At 37.0% G+C, this 26078-nt stretch overlaps 1 protein-coding gene, 1 long non-coding RNA gene and 1 pseudogene across 2 annotated transcripts; 1 reads left to right on the forward strand and 2 right to left on the reverse strand.

Annotated features, from left to right (window-relative positions):
• Window positions 1-24301, reverse strand: LOC118801152 (E3 ubiquitin-protein ligase TRIM39-like). The gene is given in 12 exon segments (XM_036561318.1): window positions 1-976; window positions 1213-1248; window positions 3603-3765; window positions 3862-4095; window positions 16633-17171; window positions 17474-17509; window positions 17665-17827; window positions 17924-18157; window positions 19753-19848; window positions 20015-20571; window positions 23135-23228; window positions 24183-24301. Coding segments are annotated over 11 exon segments (2676 nt in total). The 5' UTR covers window positions 23205-23228; window positions 24183-24301; the 3' UTR covers window positions 1-428.
• Window positions 4947-11724, reverse strand: LOC118801167. Its single transcript, XR_005006472.1, has 5 exons — window positions 11573-11724; window positions 10412-10504; window positions 5588-5611; window positions 5226-5396; window positions 4947-5043 (listed from the first exon to the last, which is right to left on the reverse strand). It is a non-coding gene; the product is annotated as an uncharacterized LOC118801167 (long non-coding RNA).
• LOC118801171 lies at window positions 15055-15232 on the forward strand (annotated as a pseudogene).
• Window positions 24302-26078: the final 1777 nt, after the last annotated feature.

A 26078-nucleotide genomic window follows, 5' to 3' on the forward strand; every position in this document is an offset into this window, starting at 1 on the left:
ACCAGGGGTGTCCAAACTTTTGCATACAAATGGATTTATGTTTCAATGAAAAGAAGAAAGAAATTGTTTATTTTTTAAAGTTAAAGGGAATTCCACAGATTCCCAAACTAATAATTCAGGGGTTAAGATGTAAATAAAGTCATTCAGAGAGGTATCATGTAAATGCTCTGTTCTAAAGAAAATTACTGATTCACTTTTCTTTACAGTGGTAGTGATAGGAACCAGGGGTCATGATATCACAACATAAATATAGCCATCAGTTCCTACATACATCAGGTTCCTACATGTCTTCTGAGTTTTATAGGTAAAGTTTATGATGGTAAAATAGTGGAAAGTCTGGAAAAAATTATGCTTAATTTGGGGACTATTTTGCCTTAAAGTGTGTTTTTATCTGCTGTTCTCATTGCAGTCACTGTCAAATACTGTATCTATTCAGTCTTTGATACGGGTGAGATCATCAGTGGAGCTGAGTTTTTACCTCCGTCATTAATACAGGGGCAGAAGTATGGATAGAGTTTCTCAGTGCAAGACTGACCAGTGAAAGAGTAGATATGAGATCTGGACTCCACATCATAAAAGGAGACCAGACCCTTCTCATAATCCACAAACACTCCCACCTTCTGGAGCTTCTCTCTCAGTATGAGGGGGACTGAGGGATCATCACACACCTTATACTCATTCCCATTCCTCAGAATCACAGTCCAGAATCCTTTCTGTGGGCTCAATGTAATCTTCCCATTCCTGTTAATGGACTCTCTGGCCACTCCTAAATCCCAGTCAGTCTTCCCCCTGACCTGGACCTCATAGTAAAATCTCCACGAAGAGAATCGCTCCTTTCCCAGGACACAGACACATCTATTAAATCTCTTTGGGTTGTCAGGAAGCTTCTGTTTTCTGTTTCCATGTGTCACTTGTTTTCCATCATCAGACAGGATGAGATATATTTGAGCTGTATCAGCATCCAGAGTCACATCCACTGAGAGAAACACACAGTGTGTGATATGAATATACAGATAATAAATGAATTCATCATCCAGTGAATCACACTTTGAGAAGGTTTGTAGAAGAATAAAATATATTTTATGAAGAACTTTAATGAACGACACTTCTAGTTCTAGGGCAGCTGTGGTGTAATGCTGATGATATTAAAACAATAAAATATAATAAGATTTCAAATAATTAAAAGAGAAGAAAACATAAACTGCACTGTACCTGCAACCTTCTGAATCCTCTTCAGTTCTGTTGAGACTAATTACAATAATAATAATAGTCATTAGACTGTAAATCGTTGATTTATTTTATTCTTGAACTGAAATAAATGCCATAAAATTAACAAACAAAAATCATTTTTCACTAACCAGTCACTTTTTGGTCCATGTATCTTTTGGTCATTCGATTTTTTATTTCAAAACCAGCATTGAAAAATGGGAAAATGGGTCAGTTCTTGTTTTTTGGTTCTGTTATTGTCAGTTAATCTATCCAAATTTAAAATGTTCTATCACTTAAACTGGAAATAAACGTGCAGAGGGCATGTATGGTCACAGAAGCTCAGAAATCAGGCGGTAAAAAAATGCTAAAGACAGATCGGGCATGAATGTTGGCAAGATAGGCCTTGTCCCAGCATTTTGGGAGACTATATGATGTTTTTATAGGCATTTGTGTATCTGATGTAGCTATTCTATCAGCAAAAAACTGAAGCGATATAGGGACGAGACTGCAGAACTCCCACTATTTAACAGCCAAATCAAAGAGGAATGAATGTCACCTTGTCCAATAATGATGAGAAAAAATAATACTGCAATGTCATGTTGTCAGATGTAAACTTATAGCAGCTGTGTTACAGCTCCAGACTTAAAGGGGAACTCTACCGACTTTGCGAAATTACTTACTCATTCAACCGTTAGATGTAAACAAAATCATTCAGAGTGGTTTGGTGTGAAATGCGCCTTTCTAGAGAAATTTACAGAGTCAAAAGTGTTCACCGTTGTAGTACTAGGAACCAGACGTCCATATGTCTACACTACGAATATCATCATTTTATCTACTATTAAAAAATGACCAGTGAACTATTTGTCTTATAAGGTTTTGTAAGTCACACTGATAATGGTAAAATAGTGCTAAAATCGAAAAAATACAACGCCCTGTTGTACCTCTCCACCCTGCATGTTTGTGTTGTTTGGGGTCTAGGTGTTGCATCACACGGTCAGCAAAACTCCTTATGTAAGTATGTGAGCTTATGTAAGTAACGTTGTTCATCAGAGGAGCTGCGATAGACCACAGCTGCACCTCGCTCTCCTCCCTCGCTCTCCTTGCAGTAGCAAGTAGTTTGTTGTTGACACCGTCGATTTCCATTCGCCCAGGGTTTTTCTGCTTTGGTGCTGTAGCTACAGGCTAGTAACTACAAAAGTACATTAGCTTGTGCGCATTGATCTCAGTTGAGAATGAGGTTTTGAGAGGAAACACAGAAGTGATACTGGAGTAATATGTTTTACTAAAAATACGATTTTGGCCAAAACTTTATAACAAAACTATCACAAAACAACGTCTCAGGTATCGAGCAACTCATTCATAACCGTTTTGTGTTTATATGGATTATATCTCCAAGTTGGCCTGGAAGAGGCTTGGGCTGGAGGAAGTTGCAGGGGGCAGGGTTGTCTGGGATTCTCTGCTCTCCTGACTGCTACCATGATCCTATCTGGATTAAGCGGTTTAAGATAATGAAGATCAGGCTGAAATGTGTACACAGAGTGAATTAAGTCTTGTGAGCGGTGAGGTTAGTTTCACTCTCACCTATATGATTTCTTTCTTCAGTTGTTGTAGAATGACTGGTAAAAATGTTAATGTGTGTAAATGATGATTATTTTTGGTACTCTTCGTTTACGTGTGAAATTAATGTCTTCTTAAACTCATAGATCACATTGACTTCTATGAACTGCTGAAACTGCTGACAGCTGATCAGGAGCATCTATAAACTACCATCATCAAAGTCCAGCACTACCCACCAGCATGAAGCCTTATGGGCCAGAATGGCATTTTAGCAGATAAAACACACATGATGGGCAGTTAGAGATTTTAGAATGATCTCTGTTTATGATTATTGTTAATGAGGTGACTCAAAATAGGATTCATACCAGACTGATCTTTTGACTTCGGCAAGACACACAACAGATAAAGTTTGACAAATAAAGCAAATAAGGAAAAGTTCCAGGAGAGCAACATAGTTTTTAACTATATTGCAATTGATCCAATACACTAAATCATGCTTCAGTGATGCACATCGTTCCCCTGTGTTTAGTTGTAGAGCTTTTAGTCTCAATGTACAGATTTTTTTTTAATCACTTTTTTTTTTGAGAGCAAACTCCAAGGTTTGAGTATAGATGTCTAAACTCAAACAAATTATAGTTATACAAATTTGTCAACTTTATATTTGAAATATTGTTTCTGTGAGGCACGATATTTAAGTCACTTATAATCTAGCATTCTGATTCATAAAACTGTGCAGTTCTGTAATGGAATACATTTTTAAATGCACCCTCCCAACCCTGAAGGTTTCTTCTACAGATTTCTGTTTAGAAATCATGTAGACTCTGAATGTTTCTCACCTGATTCTCTGATCTTCTCATTAATAGTTTCAGTGAGTCTCTTATTCAGACTCTTCTGAAGTTGAGACAGAGCGTTCCTCACAGGCTCTACACTCAGATGAGGGTCAATACTGATGTCAGTCCAGTTGTTGGTGTGTGGAGGTCTGCACAGTGATGGGTAAATCTACAGTCCAGCAGGAGAGAGGAGAAATCGCTCAGCATGGGCAGTGTTGCTGTGTGATGCGTTGCATTGTCATTGAGCAGATAGAGAGACACTGACCTGTAGGAGGTGGAGGTGGTCCTCAGTGTGGGAGAGCTGCTCCAGCTCAGTGTCTCTCCTCTTTAGCTCAGTGATTTCCTGCTCCAGCTCTTTAATGAGGTCTTCAGCCTGCCTCTCTGCTGCTTTCTGCTTCTCCTCCATCGTTTTTAACAGCTCAGCCTAGCTTCTCTCAATGGAGCGCATCAGAGCAGTGAAGACTTCAACACTGTCTGCTTTCTCTTTCTCTGTGTTTCTCTGATGGAAGAACAGTTTAACACATTAATCAAATCACAGTTTCTAAAAAGGGTGGGACAATGTTGAAAATGTAAATAAAAACAAAATGTAATGATTTGCAAATCAATGAAACCCTTTGTTTAATTCAAAATCATACAAATACAATATATCCGATGTTGAAACTGAAAAATTTGTTGTTTTTGCACCACACAAAAAGCTGAGACCAGGGCATGTTTACCACTGTGTTGCATTACCTCTTCATTTAACAACACTCTGTAAGTGTTTGGAACTGAGGAGACTAACTGCTGTAGTTTTGAAAGTGAAATGTTTTCACATTCTTGTTCGATATGGGATTTCAGCTGCTTAACAGTTCAGGGTCACCTTTTTCATATTTTTCATTTCATAATGCACCAAATGTTTTCAATGAATGACAGGTCTGGACTGCAGACGGCGTCGGTTTAACACCCGTACTCCTTTACTACAGAGTCATGGTGTTGTAATTTGTACAGTGTGTGGTTTGGCATTGTCTTGCTAAAATAAGAAAGGCCTTCTCTGAAAAACACATCATCTAGATAGCAGCATATGTACCATAGATGCTGAAATCCCCTGGTTATTTTATGTTGAGAGACAATATTCTTGAATTGTTGCACTATTTGCCTGTGCAGTCATTTCACAGAGTGGTGATCCCCACCTCATCTTTACTTCTGAAAGACTGCCATTATTATACACTAATTCAAAATGGGTATATATTTAATGAAGGCATAAACATTAATTCACATTTTCAAATGGGGTTGTACATTCTACAAAATTAAATCAAAAGTTTAAAAAAAGTAGTTAACGTAGTATATGGTAGTATATTGTGTTTCACTCACTTTTTTTTAGCTCTGCTGAGTGTTTGGTGACTTCTATTTTCTTCAGTCTGTCTTGGATCATCTGCTGCATCTCTGTCTGTGTCTTTTCCAGCTGTGTCTGTGAACAAAGAGGAAAACAATTGGGTTTTCATATTTTAAAGATGATGATCTTTGTAGAATATTCTGGATTTGATTATGCTTGATTTGGTGTAAAAGTATTTCAGTATAATTAATCACTGTTAACTTTTTAGATTCTTCACCACAATGTTAAACAGTAATTTGTCTAAAACTGACTCCCACCTTTTTCTCTCCACTCTCCTCCTCTATAGGAACAGTGTTGTGATACTTGTGATCTCCTCCAATGCAGAACAGACACACACACATGTCTGGTCATCTCTACAAAACAGCTCCAGGGGTCTCTCATGCTTCTGGCATAAGTAATCCTTCAGGTTCTCCACTGGGTCGATTATTCTGTGTTTTTTAAATTGTGAAACAATATAATGAGGTTTTAAATGAGACTCACAAAAAGACACAACACAATCCAGACAGGATTTCAGGGCTTTCTGCTTCACTCCAGTGCAGACATCACAAAGAACCTCAGGTTTATCCAGAGCACTTTTCTTCTTGAAGTGATCTACAACCTCTCTCAGTGTTGTACTGACCTTGAGTTCTGGAGTCAGGAGCAACTGTAGATGAATGAAGAGAACACAGTCATTTACTATATACATTTTAACACTTTATAATGAAGGTACATGATCTGACAGTAATGAATGCATTTACCAGAGAATAATTAATAAGAAAGTAGCAAGGAATTAAGAACATTAATTAATAAATCATGTATCAACAAACAAAACTGCTCAGCATTAACTAATGCATGTACTAATATATGAATATAAAAGTAATGAAGACTTTCTTCCACATTTGAATTTCTCAGGCATTGATGTGTTAATTAATCATGCAGTGAGCAAGTTGATACACATCGGTGTACCACAGAAGCTCTGTTGGTGTCATTCTGTTCATGCAACTTATACTGTTATTTTTGTCATTCTGTAACGTCCTCTTAACTATGTAGCTTTTTGAAAACAGAAATGTGAATTGTTGTGTTTAATTAGCTTATTCACTAAAAACAGGCTATTTAAATAAAATTGTTAATTGTCTTGATATATACCACCTTTATCATTTATTATCAATCAATCAATCAATCAATCAATCAACCTTTATTTAATCTCACAGAACACTGATGGTGACTCTCATTTACAATGTTGCCGAGTTGATACAGAACAAGGGGTTGATAACGTGTAAGAATATATCAAATAATAAAAGTATATTTTAAAAAAATGACTCAAATCAGGTAAGCATAAAAAAATTAAACATTAATGATAAAAATACATAAAAATACAATAAAAAATATAAAACAACAATTAAAACATTGCTAAAATGTAAAAGTTAATAAAATCAAATTAAATTAAATCAAAATAAAATAAAAGGAGGATAAGATCAAAAGTAAACAAAAAATGAATTAAAATGACTAAAATAATAATAAAATAATCATAATTAAAATAAGAATAAGAATATGAATAATAATAAATAAACAAACAATTAAATAATAAAATAATGAAAATAAGACAACAATGGTAAAAAATCAGGTAAAACAGTTGCAGGTAGAGTGGAGGTGGTTAGAGAGTAAAAGTTTAAAATGACTGAGTGACACCAGAATCAGAACAAAGAAAGCTCATCATGCATCTGGAGGCTGTCCCAGCCAGCATGAATCACCTTAACAAGGGGTCAATGTTGGGTCACATCTGTCTAATCCAGTTTGTGCCCTTCCTGAAACCAACTGCACGCTCAAGAGGAAGATGCCAAACTCTCCTGGGCATGCAGTTTGCACCAGGCGGGGCAGAAACTGGATTTGACACTGCTAAGGTTCTTCAAGCTGGGTGGGAAAGCCTCCAGATGCATGACGAGTTGCTGTACTGTGTGTGGGTGGAATAGGTGCCAAGGAAGCTTAATAGCAGTTGCTGGTGCAGTACAGTTTACATAAGACATTGCTGAGTGCAGTGCATGGAATGGCTGGCATGAGGCACTTCCACATAGGCAAGATCCTGAAGCTGTTACGGAAGAGGTTCTACTGGCCAGGCTGCTGCATAGATGTGGAGCTGTATGTGCATTGCTGTGACCTATACATGGCAAAGAAGGGACCTTCACAGCCATCGCACGCTGCAGTCCCTCCACCGTGGCACACCCATAAAGAGTCCCCATGGACGTCCTGGGCCCCTTCCCCACTAGCAACACTGGGAAATGTTATGTTTTCATGACCATGGATCATTTCACAAAATTGCCCAAGGCATATGCAATCCCAGATCAGAGTGCAGCCACACCAGTGGAGCAGCTAGATCTGATCAAGAAGCTGGCAAATAAGAAGCTGACTTCAGCCTCATAGTTTTAATGCTAGTAGTATTTTTGATAAGGAGATTTAAGCTATCAAAACATCCCACCTAGACTTTTATGCAAGGGCGTAGGAGTGAGTTTGACATTGGCGGGGGGGACATTTATTACTATGAATCTGCCACTGAGCTGAATAGATGCTTGAAAACTATTCTGAAGGGGACTCAAGAGGCTTATGAGAAACTTAGTATGTTGTATTATTTCTGTTTATTGATCTGAGAAACTGGCATTAAATTTGAGATACTCGGAGAAGTGCTTACTTGTGTTTTCTGAGGAAGCTTGAGTCAGCTTCTTATTCACCAGCTTAATGTTCAAATTTTCCTGTTCCACCTTCAATGGTGCAGCAGTTATTAATGCCAGAATGTAACTTCTGCACCCTTTTAGGTGGAACGGGTACTTGAACAAGAAGATGGCGAATAGGAAGCTGACTTCAGCCTCGTTGCTCTCTGATGCTCAAATCAGGCCGAGATGTAACATTATTTTCCTGCCTCATGTGTTCAACTCAGAGCATGAAAAAATCACAGAAAAACTTTGATTTTATGTGGTGAAGTTGACTGTTTGCTGTAAATTCCCAAGCCAACGCTAATGACACACTGCATTCACTTAAGACAGAAAAGTAAATGTTAAGTGTAAACAAAATAATAACGAAATTAAATGTTTTAAAAATGACAGATTTCCTGTAAGGCCTGGCAAACTGGCCTTACTCCAGCTAACCATGAAAAACTGATCCCATCTGGTTAAAAAAATCTCAGTAACATTGTGCCCTGTGATGGTTTTATTTACATAAGATGACAAAACTATTTATGATAAGGTTAACACTGAGAAGGTTCTAGGATTTGTAGCGTGTTCAGCAATTTAATGTTGTTATTATTGCTGAAACCTTAGACAAGAAATTAGAGTAACCCAGATTTATTTGAAGTCTACAGACCAGGGCAAGAGATACAAATGCTCGCACCAAGGATGCTTCAATCAAAATTTTTTGGCTAAATATCAAACTACATTTGAATTACTTTCAATGATAAACAAAAACAAAACAAAGAAATTATAAAAATAAAAGACAAAAGAAACAAATAGCTCAAGTAATGTGATTCACAGCTAAATAGTATGAAGCAGTGTGGTTTGGGAGACTTCCAGCTCAACACTTAGACGTGAAGGAACCTCTAGAGAATTAACCTAAGTATGGAGGTGAATAGCTATATGGGTAAATATATGAAGAGTTTTCTTAATAAATGAATCTGAGACCTGTCAGAGTCCAGCACCCACCTCTCCAAGAGATCTACAGCTCCAGCTGCCTCCACAGAGCCATCAGCATTGACTCAACTCACCCCTGACACTATCTCTTCACTCTTTTGCCCTCTGGACAGCGGTACAGGTGCACTGACGCCAAATCCATACTCACACACCGAACATCCAGATACATACTGCTGGTCTGAACGCCTAAATACTACACCTTCATACTTGTCTACATACAGCCCATTGTCCATTTTAGTAAGCATATATGTTTGTACTGTAATTGCACTCTGTGCACCTGCACTGCTACTGTATATTGTTTACATCACTGTTTACTGATCACATTGTCATTTAATCACCACAGCACTACAGTCATGGACACTCATCCCAAACCAAACGATTCTACTACCTCACACCCAAGAAATATGTAAACATCATTATCTGGGACTTTGCACTCATTCACAGTTTTACTATAATTTTACTACATGTACATGTATTTGCACTGCATTTTTCTTCTTTTATGTAGTTTAATGTTTGAAATTCTATTACTTTATTATTTTTTTAGCTTGGCAGGGCACATTGAATCTCACTGTACTTGTTTTTGTGCTCATGTTCATAACGTTTTAACAGTTCACCCCTTTTTCTTTTAGGGGGCACACACATTACATGTATAATGATACATCATACAATTTGACTGAGAAATGCTCTTTTTTCCACATTTTTGCATTTCAGCCAGCACAAAAGGGGGTTATAACAAGTTCAATCAGGTGTTCTAGATGAGTCAAAGTACAAAAATGTGCATAGTGTGGGGTCCCCAGGAGTGGGATTAGGGAGCCCTGAATGAAGGATTATTACGATCCTAAGAAAAAGGCACTGAACTGTCCATATCAATTATTAAATAATTTCTATGTGTACAGTGGTGAGAGCAGACTAACACATTCCCTATTCTGTATCAACTGTGTATCAACTGAATAGTTAAAAAGTCATTTTTATAACATGAAGGATTAATTAAAACAGTCAAAAGAGGACTGTTGGCCAAAGGATGTCTGTGTTAGTTTTTGGTTTTAGTAACTAAACAAACAGACTAGGTAGGTAGAAACAGATAAAGTAACATAAGAAATCAAACACAATAAACTCAAGACTTGACACAGATAAAGACACAGGTACACACAGGGACTGCTTACACAGCAAGACTAACCAGATACAGATGGACAAGATCATGAGAGGATGGAACTACAGACAAAACACAGGTGACTGAGATAAGCAGAATATTCCAGAACACTGAGCTTTCGTTGTAAGAACAAAAAGCTTAATTAACACATTAATTCCTGACACACTCAGACTTTGAAAAAAGCCTTCTTCATATACGTGTACATGCATTAGTAAATGATGAGTAATTTAATCTTACGGTTGTTAATATATGACTTATCAACTTGATTAATGTTATTTTCCTGATTAATTACTCATTAGTAAATGCTATAATTGCTGTCAGATCATGTACCCTTATCTAGAACATTTTCATGCAGATTGTGGAACTGACATTAAAATGTATATTATGAGAAAAACATGGTGACTGACTTCATCACTCAAATGCACTGAGCACAACACTGAATTTATACGGCTGCTGTATTAACTTCAGCATGAAATGTTCAGCTCTCAATGTGACACTGAGAATGTGAACATCATTTCATTATACAGTCAGTAATCTGGTTTTCCTTTGATCTCACTGATTAAGATAAGATCATAGTTAAGATCATCCTGAGTTGAAAAGAGATATTTCAGTCATTTGTAAGGGAGCTGTGTTAACTTACAGCTTGATGGTGGTCTATCAGTGCTGCTCTTACTGTCTTCTCTTTGTTGTTGTGATGATGATTCAGCCATTTTCTCCTCCTCCTGTTTAACACCTTTCAGTAAGAAATCACATCACACAGTTCACACATTTAATACAACACAGCGTCCTGCACCCTTGAACTCACCCAAACAAGTATTACATCAAACACGTCCACACAGACAGAGACGTTGGAGGTCCTGAGATGACACTGTTCTGTATCTGCAGACTGTAAAAGCTCTTTTCCTCTTTATACTGACCATCATCACAGCTCTCAGCTCAGTGATATCATTCACAGTTTCTCACTGTCTGCTCTGTCTGAATGAGGGTTTTTGCTGCACTCAGTATTCACCGCTCTGATTTTAATAATTTAAGAAAATGCAGTGAAATGAAAATGATATGTATTGATAGGGAAACTAAATCTCTTTATTAAAAAATGTTACTAGCATTAAAAGAACAGGTAGGATACGTTACTAGAGAGAGGGGGTGGGTATGATTTATGATGAAATATGATAAAATGATAAAACAATGAATGTCATTCTAAAGAGCTGCAAAACAACCGATCACGTGCACAAACACGCAATTTCTTGTATCTTACAGAGACGCGGAGCCACAGCTGCCCATCAGAACACCACAAATAACCGCTCTGTGGTTTAATTCCTGCTTTGTGTTTAGTGGGAGTTCTGCCCTCCCGTTTGGAGAAATGGAGAATGGAGGATCCACTCTGAAGGACCGTTAGATGGATTTAAGGACTGGGAGCGAATGAACACATGGCCTGTTTACAGCAACAAAGTAGCCGAGCAGCGTTTACAGCACTAGATAAATACAGTGACTACAAACAGTGATCAGACTCTGAATGTGGACTCATCAGTCAGATCATTAAAGTTATGGCGGACATTTTTACTCCTGAGCGCCAAACAAGCTTTACGAGTTTAAATCTTCTCTTCCTGTCATGAGCTCCGATTATTATGGGTGGAGTAGAAAGTCCGAGTCTCCGACTGCAGTTTATTCCTGCTGCAGTGTTTGAACAGCGCTTATTAAACGCCTCAGTGATGCTTCACACTTCTTTTTCTGACCTACAGCCCCCGCCAGTTTGTCGCGCCCACCCAAATCAGTCCTATAAACCATTCACTGAAGTACATACCTTTATTCCTCTCGTAGTCTTTTTCTCGGAGAGTCAGAACTGTCTGTGTTTAAACTCTTCTCCGAGTATCTGAATATTCAGCCGTTCGCCGCGGAGCTGTGTTAATAAGATGGCTGCTGATTCCTGACTTTTCCACTTTCACCTTCCCCTCTTTCCCAAATGTGCACAGGATGTAAGACAGGATGTTCTGCACAGGATGTGAACACAGTTTTCACTTTAATATACGCAGCATGAGTGTGATTCTCTGTTTAAGGTCAGTATCACTACTTTCTCTCTGTGATGAGTGGCTGGTTACAAGAATAGTTTTCTGTTTTAATTAAGCTTCTCTAAAATATCTGTAAAGAGTTTATATACAAAGAGTGGACAAAATATTAGAAATAAGATACAAACAGTGTTTCACTACTAAAATACATGCACAGAGTCAGCTAATACAAGTGAGTCAGATTACTTTGAGCATCAGTTATGTCAATGATCAGAGAGTTCTGACTATCAGCACTTTTATATGTGAGCTTTCACTTAAACAGGGGACACAAACAAAGAGGACAAATAGTCAGTTTCTCTGAACATCAGGATGAAGACAAACAAGTTCCATGAGTTCCTCAGTCATCAGATCTAAACATTACTGGATCTTTATGGAGAGCTCTGAGTGTGATGTACTTTTCATCAACTTCATCTGTTTAAGAAATTGAGACATTTAAATTTAACAATTCAAAAAGCTGAAGCTGTTCAGCTGAGGGCAAAAGAGTTGCTGCACTTCTTATCTGGAAGGCAGCTGTTATTGATGAATCTAGGAGTTTCTGTTATTGTGTACTTTTTATGGGTTTTTATGATCCACTGAAAACATATGTGAGAGTTTCTGAGAGTCACTGTAACTATATTCACAGTTAGGCTGGTACTAAAGCACAGAGCTGCTCTTCACTGTGAACAGATGCGATGATATGTGATGAAAGCTGATGTAATGTGTTCTGTGAGATACGGTATTACTTAGAGTGCAGTTTAAATGATATTAGAAATTCAATTAACTGAAACATTTCCCTCACTTTTATCACTTTTAGCAGGAGTGTTTACAGACATCTTTAACCTCTCTCTCTTTCTCACTCTCAATTGTTCCTGCGTGCTGTAGCCACCATTGTGCCAGTTCCAAAGTCAGCCAGGGTTACTACTTTAAATGACTGGCGCCCGGCTGCTCTGACCTCCATCATAAGCAAGTGCTTTGAGAATCTGGTCAGAGAGTTTATCTGCTTCTCACTACTGGCCACTCTGGACCTACTGCAGTTCACCTACAGACAACAGATCCACTGATTGATCGGATTCACAACTGCATACTTGGTAATGTGTAAAACTGAACATATCATAGCCTTTTTTTTTTTTTGTTACTTATATTACTGTGCAAAATTGTTCATTGGAAATAGTGCAATAGTGATGTATATTAATGTGTATATTGTCTAATGTGTGTGTATATATATATATATATATATATATATATATATATATATATATATATATATACTTTTTTTTCTTCTACAAGGGGGCCACGTACATAAGATTTTCATTCACCTTTGCACCTGTGTAAATGTGATTTTGTTTGAAATGTGATTTTATTTGCTTTGACTTTCATAAAAAACTGAATAATTCATTTTTACATTCACTATTATGTTAAAAGACAAGTAGAGTGAGATAAACAGGGAAACTCGCAACTGATTACAGAACACTGCAGAAACCAGTCATTTACACACATATTTTACACATAATCACATAATCCAGTTTTCTTATAAGCGAATTCTCATCCACTGAGTTTTATGTGTAATGTTGATAATGATAAAATAGTGGTGAATAATTGTGTGTGTGTGTGTGTGTGTGTGTGTGTGTGTGTGTGTGTGTGTGTGTATGCTATTTTTGCTTACATCACTTTCCAAATTATAAAAAAAAAGTTGTCTTAGAACTTCAAAACTATTGTAAAACAATGTTTCAGACTTCAGGCAGTGTATCCATAAACATTTAATGTAATAACTTCCTGCAAATTAATTTAAGAGGAATTTAAATCTAAGAAAGAGGCAGATCAAAGAAAGACAGACTTTTTATTCAAGACCCATTCCTTCATTGCCATCTACTGGAGAGTAAAATCCTTAAAAGACAAACATAAAAGAATATAATCTGTAAAATAAAGTGTAATAAAGGATAAATTTATACTGTAAATCTGAATTTCACTATAAGAGTTTGTGATGGTTTTAAGAGTTTGTAACTTCTGAGTGAATCAAACTTGATCTGACCTCAGCACTTTATAAGACAAAATATGAAACGTCTGTAATTATAATAACACTTTATTTAAAATATTTAAATAAAGAAACAGTGTTCTCCCCTCACTGATAATACTTTTTACTAAAGTATATTTGTGAGGAAAGAAATGCACATTTTACTCACTTTTTTACTTTTATTATATTAGTTATACATTTAGTTACTAATTCTCTTTTTTAATTTCATTCTGTTATATTTTGCAGCTTTTCACTTTAGAGCTTCCAACTATTTTATTGTAGATCAGAAGAGTCTCAATCAGAAGAGAACAGAGTTTAACAGTCTTCATTTCTGATGCTGATACATTACAGACAGTTCACCATTCAACAATAATGCATTACAATTATGAGATCAACAATAACAAGTAAACAAACGTTAAATAATCAGAGATGGTCTATCAGTATTGGTGGGTTTCTGTATTGAGCTGATCTCAGCAGAAAGTGCTGGATCAGATACTGTGGGGAAAATAATGATTCTGATTCAGTAACAAATTTGTCCTGAAATATCACTCACACTGTGATGTTTTTAGATGTGTAGTTTATCCTCTGGGGTCTTAAAGTGATCCAGTAGTTTGATGATGATATTCCACTTTTTGATCTTCAATTAAAAATCTTCAATTAAAAGTGGTTAATTTTAAAGCTCAATATTTTTTAAAGAAAAATGCGAGGTTGTTACTTAAGGCTGTAATATTGGTATCAGTGTTAAAGAAAAGTGGTATTAGGCCATTTCTATAATTTTTAAACAAAAATAAAAAAAAAACCATATTATTATTATTATTATTATTATTATTATTATTATTATTAGCAACATGTGGCAACTTTCCATACTAATTAGTATGGAAGTATGTGGCTTTGGACGCAGCATATGTGAGCTGGTGTTTGAAGGAAACTTTAACCTGCTCTTGTTTAACCATTGGTTGAGGAATTTGAGCTGTTTATACAACAGATTTGATATTTTTCGTAAAACATGTTTGTTTCTCAGTTAGTGATTCTAGCTCTGGTTTAGTCTGAGGGTCAGTTCAGCTCTACTTTAGAGTTTGACTCTCAGAGTTTGTGTTTCCCTGTTTTACTAAGCTTTTCTCAAACTGCAGTGCGCCTCAACACTGAGCTCATAGAGTTAACATAGACTGTCTATTAGCATGTTTTAATTTCTCAGTCCACCGTCTTCATGATTTGATATTGTGGATTTAAAAGTTTTTAACTTGGAAATGTTATTTGAAGGTGTTTTGTCTCTCTAACCACGATGACAACGAGCGATGCACACTTCTGAGCATGAATCTGATATTGGTTTATGATTTAGTTCAAGAGTCTTTATCGCTGATAACTGTTTTCTGCTCTTTAAAGAGGAAGAGTGCATGTTCAGAGTGGATGGTCTTGTTGTTTCAGTCTAATAACAGAATGTTGATTTTGGTCATTAGTAAAAGGATCTATGAACTTGTACATGAGAACATGAATGTGCAAAGTAACATGACATATGAGATCTTGATCAGACCACAATGAAAGCCGTATTGATGAGTATTTCATCTAAACACAATTATTCCTAATCACATTCTCAGAAAACTAAGATACAAAACTGTCCTTGGCTGGGACCCTTAAGGGTACATCTCAGTACCTTTAGCCATAATTATACCATAATTCATTGAAGTTGTATTGACTGCACACACTCTGTCTCGTCTCCAGGCTTTTTATTTTATTGTTCTGTTTTAAAGCATTAGGTTATGAAAAGATACAAATGTTTACTTTTCACCTGGACAAACTTATTTAAAGTACACACTTGGACCTTAAAACCACTGTTGTACCTTTGAGGGAACATTTACATTGTTTGTACCTTGATGAATGAAAAACGTACCTGCACAGTACCTTATTTCTAACAGTGAGCGGCTGTGAAGTTAAGACTATACTTCCAGACAGGGCCACTGGAATCACAGTGCCGAGCTGGCATTTAACCCACCACTTTTCAAAGTACTGGGGTGATGCCCCACAAATTTTTAAGTTTAGCACGTGAACATAAAACCTCAGCTTTCCCTAAACTGCATGAAGCCCTGACCAGCACGAACAGACAGAGTAAAACTGAGCAGCAGAGCCAATCAGAATCTCCATTTCATCTGGGAGGCGCTTTCAGATCTGCCTTGGTTGGATCCGTACCAAACTGAATCGCACTGATTCACGAGAAAATTCAACACAAAAGCACATTTTTTTCCACAGTGCACATTTTAACTGTACTGTCTGTAAAATCTGCTGCTTTAACATGTTACTTCTAACAGATGCTCATATCGTTCCTGCACTGCGAGCTGCTGTAAATAAAAAAAGACAAGCAAGAAAATAATTATATGCTTTTGTTTAAGGATCATGGGGCAGATTTTTGGCCAAGCATCAGCAACCTGACCAGTTAAATTTAAATTGGTATACACACAGACCATAAGCCTCTCTATCATCTCTATTTTCTATATATATGACAGATAGATAGATAGATAGATAGATAGATAGATAGATAGATAGATAGATAGATAGATAGATAGATAGATAGATTCAGTACCACTAAATTATACATTTTTCTGAGAGCTAATTATGCTCTCATAGATGGCTGCCTACATATGATTTTTTTAACAGTGATCTATTCCAATATATTTTTTAAAAGAATAAAGTTCATTTAAGAAAATCTTCAACTTCATGTTACAACAAAATAAGAAAGTATTTTTTTTTCTTTTTTACTTTGTCTTTCTGTAATTCCATTGTATTCTGCTGAATACTCAAGAACATTTATTCAGCCTTTGATACGGGTGAGATGATCAGTGGAGCTGAGTTTTTACCTTTAGCATTTAGACCGGGGTTGAAGTACGGATAGAGTTTCTCAGTGAAAGACTGAACGGTGAAAGAGTAGATATGAGATCTGGACTCCACGTCATAAAATGAGACCAGACCCTCCTCATAATCCACAAACACCCCCAACTTCTGGAGCTTCTCTCTCAGGGGGAGGAGGACTGAGGGATCAGCGCATGCTCTATACTCATTCCCATTCCTCAACTTCACAGTCCAGAATCCATTCTGTGGGGTCATTGTAATCTTTCCCTTCCTGTTAATGGACTCTCTGACAACTCCTAAATCCCAGTCAGTCTTCCCACTGACCTGCACCTCATAGTAAAATCTCCCTGAGGAGAATCCCTCCTTTCCCAGGACCATGGGGTGATATTTAAATCTTGTTGGGTTGTCAAGAAGCTTCTTTTTTCTGTTTTCATCTCTCACTTGTTTTCCATCATCAGACAGGATGAGTTGACGATGAGCTGTATTAGCATCCAGAGTCACATCCACTGAGAGAAACACACAATGTGTGATATATATATACAGATGAATATATATATAGATGAATATATATATATATATATAGATGAATATATATGAATATACAGATAAATTAATTCATCATCCAGTAAATCACACTGAGCAAATGTTGATAAAGGTTTGTGTAAGAATAAATTATGTTTTAGGTAGAAATGTAAAGAATTAAATTTTTAGATCTAAAGACAGGAGTGGTGTGATGGTGACAACATTTAAATAATAAAATATAAAAGCATTTCAAATAAAGATTAAAAAAACATAAACTGCACTGTACCTGCAAACCGCTGAATCCTCTTCAGTTCTATTGAGACTAATTATAATAAAAATAATAGTCATTAGATTTTACAGGGTCAGTTTTAATCTTTGATTGAAGTTATAAAAGTTATAAAATTGACAAACACATTTTTTTCATTGATCAGTTGCATTTCATGTCAAATAAACATGCTGAATATGAAAGTTTCTCACCTGATTCTCTGATCTTCTCATTAATAGTTTCAGTGAGTCTCTTATTCAGACTCTTCTGAAGTTGATGCAGAGTGTTCTTCACAGGCTCTACACTCAGATGAGGGTCAATACTGATGTCAGTCCAGTTGTTGGTGTGTGGAGGTCTGCACAGTGATGGGTAAATCTACAGTCCAGCAGGAGAGAGGAGAAATCCCTCAGCATGGGCAGTGTTGTTGTGTGATGTGCTGCATTGTCATTGTGCAGATAGAGGGTCACTGACCTGTAGGAGGTGGAGGTGGTCCTCAGTGTGGGAGAGCTGCTCCAGCTCAGTGTCTCTCCTCTTTAGCTCAGTTATTTCCTGCTCCAGCTCTTTAATGAGGTCTTCAGCCTGCCTCTCTGCTGCTTTCTGCTTCTCCTCCATCACCTCAAGCAGCTCAGCCTGGCTTCTCTCAATGGAGCGGATCAGAGCAGTGAAGACTTCAACACTGTCTGCTTTCTCTTTCTCTGTGTTTCTCTAATGGAAGAACAGTTTAACACATTAATTAAATCACAGTTTCTAAAAAGGTTGAGAAGCTGTGCAAAATGATGTGCAAATCAATTAAACCCTATATTTAATTGAAAATAGTACAAAGACAATATATCAAATGTTGAAATTGATTTTATTATTTTTTGAAAAATATATGCCCATTTTGAATTTGATGCCAACAAGACGTTCCAAAATGGTTGGGGCGGGGCAACAAAAGGCTGGTACAGTTGTGTAATGCCCAAAAAAAAAAAATACCTGGTGGTTAATTGGCAACAGGTCAGTAGCATGATCGAGTATAAAAAAGCATCCCAGAAGGGCTGAGTCTTTCAGAAGTAAAGACTAGGAGGGGTTCACCACTCTGTGAAAGACTGCATGAGCAAACAGTGCAACAATTCAAGAATGATGTTTCGTAACATAAAATAGCAAAGAACTTTTGCTTTTCATCATCTATGGTACACAATAACAGTAAAAGATTCAGAGAATCTCTGTATGCAAGGGCCAAGGCCAAAAACCAGTATTTGCTGGCTGTGATCTTCAATGCAGGCGGCACTGCATTAAAAACAGACATGATTCTGTAGTGGAAATCACTGCATGGGCTCAGAAACACTTCTGAAAACCACTGTTTGTGAAAACAGTTAGGTGCTGCATCCACAAATGCAAGTGAAAACTCTAAAAGCAAAGAAGAAACTACATATATAAACAGGATCCAGAAATGCTGCCACCTTCTCTGGACCCGAGCCCATTTAAAATGGACTGAGGGGAAGTGGAAAAGTGTCCTGTGGTCCGACAAATCAACATTTGAAATTCTTTTTGGAAATCATGGACACTGTGTCCTCTGGGCTTAAGACCACTCAGCTTGTTATCAGTGCACAGTTCAAAAACCAGCATCCATGAAGGTATAGGGGTGCATTAGTGCACATGCCATGGGTGACATGAGGAGACCAACTGCTGTAGTTTTAAAGGTGAAATGTTTTCTCATTCTTGCTTGATGTAGGATTTCAGCTGCTCAACAGTTCTGGGACTCCTTTGTCAATTTTTTAATTTCATAATGTGCCAGATGAGTGACAGATCTGAACTGCAGACAGGCCAGTTTAGCACCCAGACTCTTTTACTACGGAGTCATGCTGTCAGAATCTTTTAATGATATTATGCACCATAGATGATGACATTCCCTAGTTATTTTATGCTGAGAGACAATATTGTTGATTTTTGCACTATTTGCCTGTGTCGTCTTTCACAGTGGTGAACCCCTCCTCATCTTTACTTCTGAAAGACTCAGCCTGTCTGGGATGCTCTTTTTACACCCAACCATTTTACTGAACTGTTGCCAATTAACCTTATTAGTTGTGAGAAGAACCACCAGGTGTTTGTTTTAGCATTAAATAACTTACCCATCTTTTGTTGACCCTGTCCCAACTTTTTTTGAAATATGTAGCTGCCATTAAATTCAAAATGGGCATTTATTAAAAAAAATACAATTTTTCACATTTTCAAATGGGCTTACACATCCTGCAAAATTAAAACAAAAGATTAAAATAAAGTAGCTAGAGTAGTATATTGGGAGTGTATTGTGTTTCATTAACTTGTCTGAGCTCTATCGAGTACTTGATGACTTCTGTCCTCATAAGTTTGTCTTGGATCATCTGCTGCATCTCTGTCTGTGTCTTCTCTAGCTGTGTCTGTGAGCAAAGAGAAAAACAATTGTGTTCATGATTTTTGTAGAATATTCTGGATTTGATTATGTTAAATTTGGTGTAAAATTGCTTTAGTATAATTAATCACTGTTAACTTTTTAGATTCTTCATCAGGATCATAAACATAAATTAGTCTAAAACTGACTCCCACCTTTTTCTCTACACTCTCCTCCTCTATAGGAACAGTGTTGTGATGCTTGTGATCTCCTTCAATGCAGAACAGACACACACATGTCTGGTCATCTCTACAGAACAGCTCCAGGGGTCTCTCATGCTTCTGGCATAAGTAGTCTTGCAGATTCTCCACTGGGTCGATTATTTTGTGTTTCTTAAATTGTGAAACAATATAATGAGGTTTCAAATGAGGTTCACAGAAAGACACAACACAATTCAGACAGGATTTCAGGGCTTTCTGCTTCACTCCAGAGCAGACATCACAAAGAACCTCAGGTTTATCCAGAGCACTTTTCTTCTTGAAGTGATCTACAACCTCTCTGAATGCTGTATTGACCTTGAGTTCTGGTCTCTTGGTGAATTTCTCTTTACAGAATGGACAGTGACACTGCTCACTGTCACCCCAGCATGTTTTAATACATTTCATGCAGAAGTTGTGTCCACATGGAGTGGAGACTGGATCAGTGAACACATTCAGACAGATAGAACACAGGAACTGAACTTCAGACAGGAGACCGCTGGAGTCAGGAGCAACTGTGGATGAATGAAAAGAATAGAGCAATTTACTGTATGAAGTTTCAGTAACACTTTGTAGTGAAGATCCATGATCTGACAGTAATTAATGCATTTAAAAGATAATAATTAGAAAGTAGCAAGGAATTAATCAAGAACAAATAAGCCATATATCAACAATCATAAGATTAAACTACTCAGCATTAACTAATGCATGTACTGATACATGAATAGAAAAGTGATGACACCTTTCTTCCATGTCTGAATTTCTCAGGTATTAATGTGTTAATTAAGCATGCAACAAGCAAGTTAATACACATCGGTGTACCTCTAGAAGCTCTGTTAGTTTCATTCTGTTGAAGCAACTTGTACTATTCCTTATGTCATTCTGCATTGTCATACTGTTACCTAGGTAGCTTTTTGGAAAACAGAAATGTGGATTGTTGTGTTTACTTAGTTTATTTACTAAAAACAATTTAAACAAATTTTATTTTACATAAAATTGTGAATTTCCATAATATATACAACCTTTATCATGAATAGATACACAGCACTTAATAAGAATAAGACTTCAATAATTTTTGATGCTATTTTTCTTCACCACTAGGTTGCTGTACTTGCAATAGTCACTATATGTTAAGTAGCCGTCGAGTCTCATGTGAATATCTTCATGAATCCATTCCAGACAAGCAAATGAAAAACTAATTTTTTCCAACAATAAAGGATTTTTCTTGGTCAAATAATACATACACATACTGATTGTATATACAATTTTCATCACAGATATAACATTTACACATGATATTGTCTGGGTGTGAGAGCTATGAGGGAAATGCTGTATTTTCATTGTCTTTGTCTCATGTCTTTTGTCTCCCAGGCAGTCCCTCACCATCAGAGGACCCTCAGACTTGACACCACCACCAGAAGAATGGCCATCATGGCATGCTATGCATAGAGCACAGCATAAACTAGAAACGGCTCTCTGCACTCATTGACACAGGCTCATTGGTGTCCCTGCTATGATGAGGCGTGCTCCCACACACGCAGAATGGCACACCAGATAGCTAGGAGATGACAACTTTCCAGTTCAGATCTGTCACTGGCGGCAAAGTCGACATGGGTGGAAGGAAATTACTCTTGGTTGTCCAGGCAGCATGTGGTGAGCAGAGCAGAAGTGGAAACAGAACAAAGAAAGATCATCATGCATCTGGAGGCCATCCCATCCGACATGAAGCACCCTCTTTGCCACTGTCCTCATCATCACCTACAGACACTTTTGCACTATGTTTTTCTTCTTTCATGTAGTTTAATGTTTGAAAAATAATAATTACTTATTTAGCTTGGCAGGGCACATTGAATCACACTGTACTTGCACAATGACAATGAAGTATTTGTGTTTATGTTCATAACGTCTTAACAGTTCACCACTTTCATTTAGGGGCACAAACATTATTTATATTATCATATAATATGATTGAGAAATGCTCTTTTTTCCACATTTCTGTATTTCAGCCAGCACAAAAGGGGCTTATAACAAGTTCAATCAGGTGTACTAGATGAGTGAAAGTACAAAAATGTGCATAGGGTGGGGTTCCCAGGAGTGGGATTAGGGAGCCCTGAATGAAGGATTATTACAATCCTAAAAAAAAGGCACTGAACTGTCCATATCAATTATTAAATAATTTCTATGTGTACAGTGGTGAGAGCAGACTAACACATTCCCTATTCTGTATCAACTGTGTATCAACTGAATAGTTAAAAAGTCATTTTTATAACATGAAGGATTAATTAAAACAGTCAAAAGAGGACTGTTGGCCAAAGGATGTCTGTGTTAGTTTTTGGTTTTAGTAACTAAACAAACAGACTAGGTAGGTAGAAACAGATAAAGTAACATAAGAAATCAAATACAATAAACTCAAGACCTGACACAGATAAAGACACAGGTACACACAGGGACTGCTTACACAGCAAGACTAACCAGACACAGATGGACAAGATCATGAGAGGATGGAACTACAGACAAAACACAGGTGACTGAGATAAGCAGAATATTCCAGAACACTGAGCTTTCGTCGTAAGAACAAAAAGCTTAATTAACACATTAATTCCTGACACACTCAGACTTTGAAAAAAGCCCTCTTCATATACGTGTACATGCATTAGTAAATGATGAGTAATTTAATCTTACGGTTGTTAATATATGACTTATCAACTTGATTAATGTTATTTTCCTGATTAATTACTCATTAGTAAATGCTATAATTGCTGTCAGATCATGTACCCTTATCTAGAACATTTTCATACAGATTGTGGAACTGACTTTGAAATGTATACTATGAGAAATAACATGGTGTTCAAATGCACTGAGCACAACACTGAATTTATACGGCTGCTGTATTAACTTCAGCATGAAATGTTCAGCTCTCAATGTGACACTGAGAATGTGAACATCATTTCATTATACAGTCAGTAATCTGGTTTTCCTTTGATTTCACTGTACTGATACAGATAAGACCAAAGTTAAGGTCATCCTGAGTTGAAAAAAGATATTTCAGTCATTTGTAAGTGAGCTGTGTTAACTTACAACTTGATGGTGGTCTATCAGTGCTGCTCTTACTGTCTTCTCTTGGCTGTTGTGAAGAGGATTCAGCCATTTTCTTCCTCCTCCTGTTTAACACCTTTCAGTAAGAAATTACATCACTCAGCTCACACATTTAACACAACACAGCTGCCTGCTGCCTTAAACTCACTCAAACAAGTATTATATCAAGATGCTGGAGATCCTGAGATGACACTGTTCTGTATCTGCAGACTGTAAAAGCTCTTTTCCTCTTTATACTGACCATCATCACAGCTCTCAGCTCAGTAATATCATTCAGTTTCTCGCTGTCTGCTCTGTTTGAATGAGTGTTTTTGCTGCATTCAGTATTCACCACTCTGCTTTAACCAGTGAAGAAAATGCAGCCAGCACTGAAATGTATTGACAGTCTAAATCTCTTTATCAGAAAATATTGCCAGCATTAGAAGAATAAAAAGGATACTCTATTAGAGAGAAAAAGAGAGAGAGAGAGAGAGAGAGAGAGAGAGAGAGAGAGAGAGAGAGAGAGAGAGAGATTCCTACACTGAACTGGGCTGAGCTCCGGATCATGTTCAGCCAGTCTCCTCTGAGTTCTGCCCTCCCGTTTGGAGAAATGGAGAATGGAGGACCCACTCTGAAGGACCGTTAGATGGCTTTAAGGACTGGGAGCGAATGAACACATGGCCTGTTTACAGCAACAAAGTAGCCGAGCAGCGTTTACAGCACTAGATAAATACAGTGACTACAAACAGTGATCAGACTCTGAATGTGGACTCATCAATCAGATCATTAAAGTTATGGTGGACATTTTTACTCCTGAGCGCCAAACAAGCTTTACGAGTTTAAATCTTCTCTTCCTGTCATGAGCTCCGATTATTATGGGTGGAGTAGAAAGTCCGAGTCTCCGACTGCAGTTTATTCCTGCTGCAGTATTTGAACAGCGCTTATCAAACGCCTCAGTGATGCTTCACACTTCTTTTTCTGACCTACAGCCCCCGCCAGTTTGTCGCGCCCACCCAAATCAGTCCTATAAACCATTCACTGAAGTACATACCTTTATTCCTCTCGTAGTCTTTTTCTCGGAGAGTCAGAACTGTCTGTGTTTAAACTCTTCTCCGAGTATCTGAATATCCAGCAGTTCGCCGCGGCGCTGTTTGGCTGCTGATTCCTGACTTTTGCACTTTCACTTTCCCCTCCTTCCCAAATGTTACCTCCCAGCTGACGAGGCTGAAGTTAGTTACTTTTTCGCAGCTTCCGATTCGTTTGGCTCCTTATTCGCAGCGTCTTATTCTCCGGCTGAAGTTAGCTCCTCATTCGCGGCTACAAAGGGAGTATTCACAAACGCTGTATGCTGCACAGTTCCCTATTTTAGACTCAGACTCAGAGAGACTAATGATGGAGACATACTAATGAAGGAGTTAGGAATGTGAACTGTGCTTGCCTTACCATTGTGAACATGAAGATTATGACTATAAAGAAATAAAATATTTAATTCTGTAAATATATGATGTTCCTTCAATTCATTTCCAGTGTTTTTTTCATTGCAAGTTTAAAGTATGAGACTAAGGAAAAAAAATAAGGGTGAGTTTATGAATTGGATTTAAAGCTAATCCAAATCTAAATTTAATGTGATTAAATTGAATAGTTTTTTCCAATCGCAGATGTACACTGTAAAAAATGTGACTAATACTTTAAAAAATTATGGCAACAAGTGACACCTAATATAACTGAATAGATTTTACTTACCTAAACTTTGATTAAAATGCATTAAATAAGTGAACTAAATTTATGCAAAAAAATTCAGTAAATGTTAATAAAAGCAACTTAAAATGTGTTGTATTTAGTAATAGTATGCCACATTATGAGTTATTGTAGCCCACAAATATTGAGTAAATACAAATTAATTTAACAATATCTGGGGAAAATATATTTACATTTACTAAATTTATGGCGAAAACTGGTTTATATTTACTACACTTTACAACAGCTGTGGTTGCCAGATCTTCACAGTAAACATATATAGTGGAAAAGTATAAGACGTTACAGTATGCTTTTTTGCCAAGTGTAAATTTCTCTGTTGAGAATTGTTGTAAATTATTTTGAAAACAGATATACTATTAACATATTTACAGTCTATCAGTGATAAACACAGTACAACCGTATGACACATTACAGCATTTTATTGCAAAGTTCGATTTAACAGTAAATTACCGGCAGCTGTAGTTGCCAGAATTTCATTGCAAAAAATACAGTACAACCCATAAGGAATTACAATTAGTTAGCACAGATTTAACAGTCAACAACTGCTTATGGTAAATTACAAAGGAAACAACAAATAACATCCATTACAATCCAAGGTACAGACTATATTGATGAACTTCAAGAAACTTTTCTTGGATGATTCAGTAATATGTCCAGGATACTCACAAAGCTATGTTGAGATGATGAAAAAACAGCACTTGTCCATTTATATATAACGGATAATCCACGGTGGAATGAATAAAGATCATGAAAAGAATTAGCCACTTGCCCTGGCTGATCAAGAATAATGAGTCACTGAGTCCAGACTTGACCGAAGAAGGTGCTCAACATAGGATAGAGCCTCACACGGACATAATGTTGGATGATTACTGGAACTTAAAGTGTGTACTGCCACCAGTTCTGCATGAGAACTCACATATTGTCCATCAGGTGTTCACTAGGGACCTGCACGACCCTCTCTGTAGCCAGAAAACAAAAACAAAGTAAAAGTTAGATCAATGCGTTGCTTGAGCATGATGCATACACAAAAATAAACGCAAGGCCCTCTGATGTTAAACTGAGCTCCAATGTACTAAATATATGAGAAACCAGCATTCAGCATTCATACCAATTTCCCCCATCTTTATCTTGTTTGGTCAACTTCCGTAAATGACTGGCTGATATCTGTCAGCACTAAGATATTTAGTTG

The sequence above is a fragment of the Colossoma macropomum genome, unplaced genomic scaffold, assembly GCF_904425465.1.
Source record: "Colossoma macropomum unplaced genomic scaffold, Colossoma_macropomum, whole genome shotgun sequence".
Taxonomy (NCBI): Eukaryota; Metazoa; Chordata; class Actinopteri; order Characiformes; family Serrasalmidae; genus Colossoma; species Colossoma macropomum.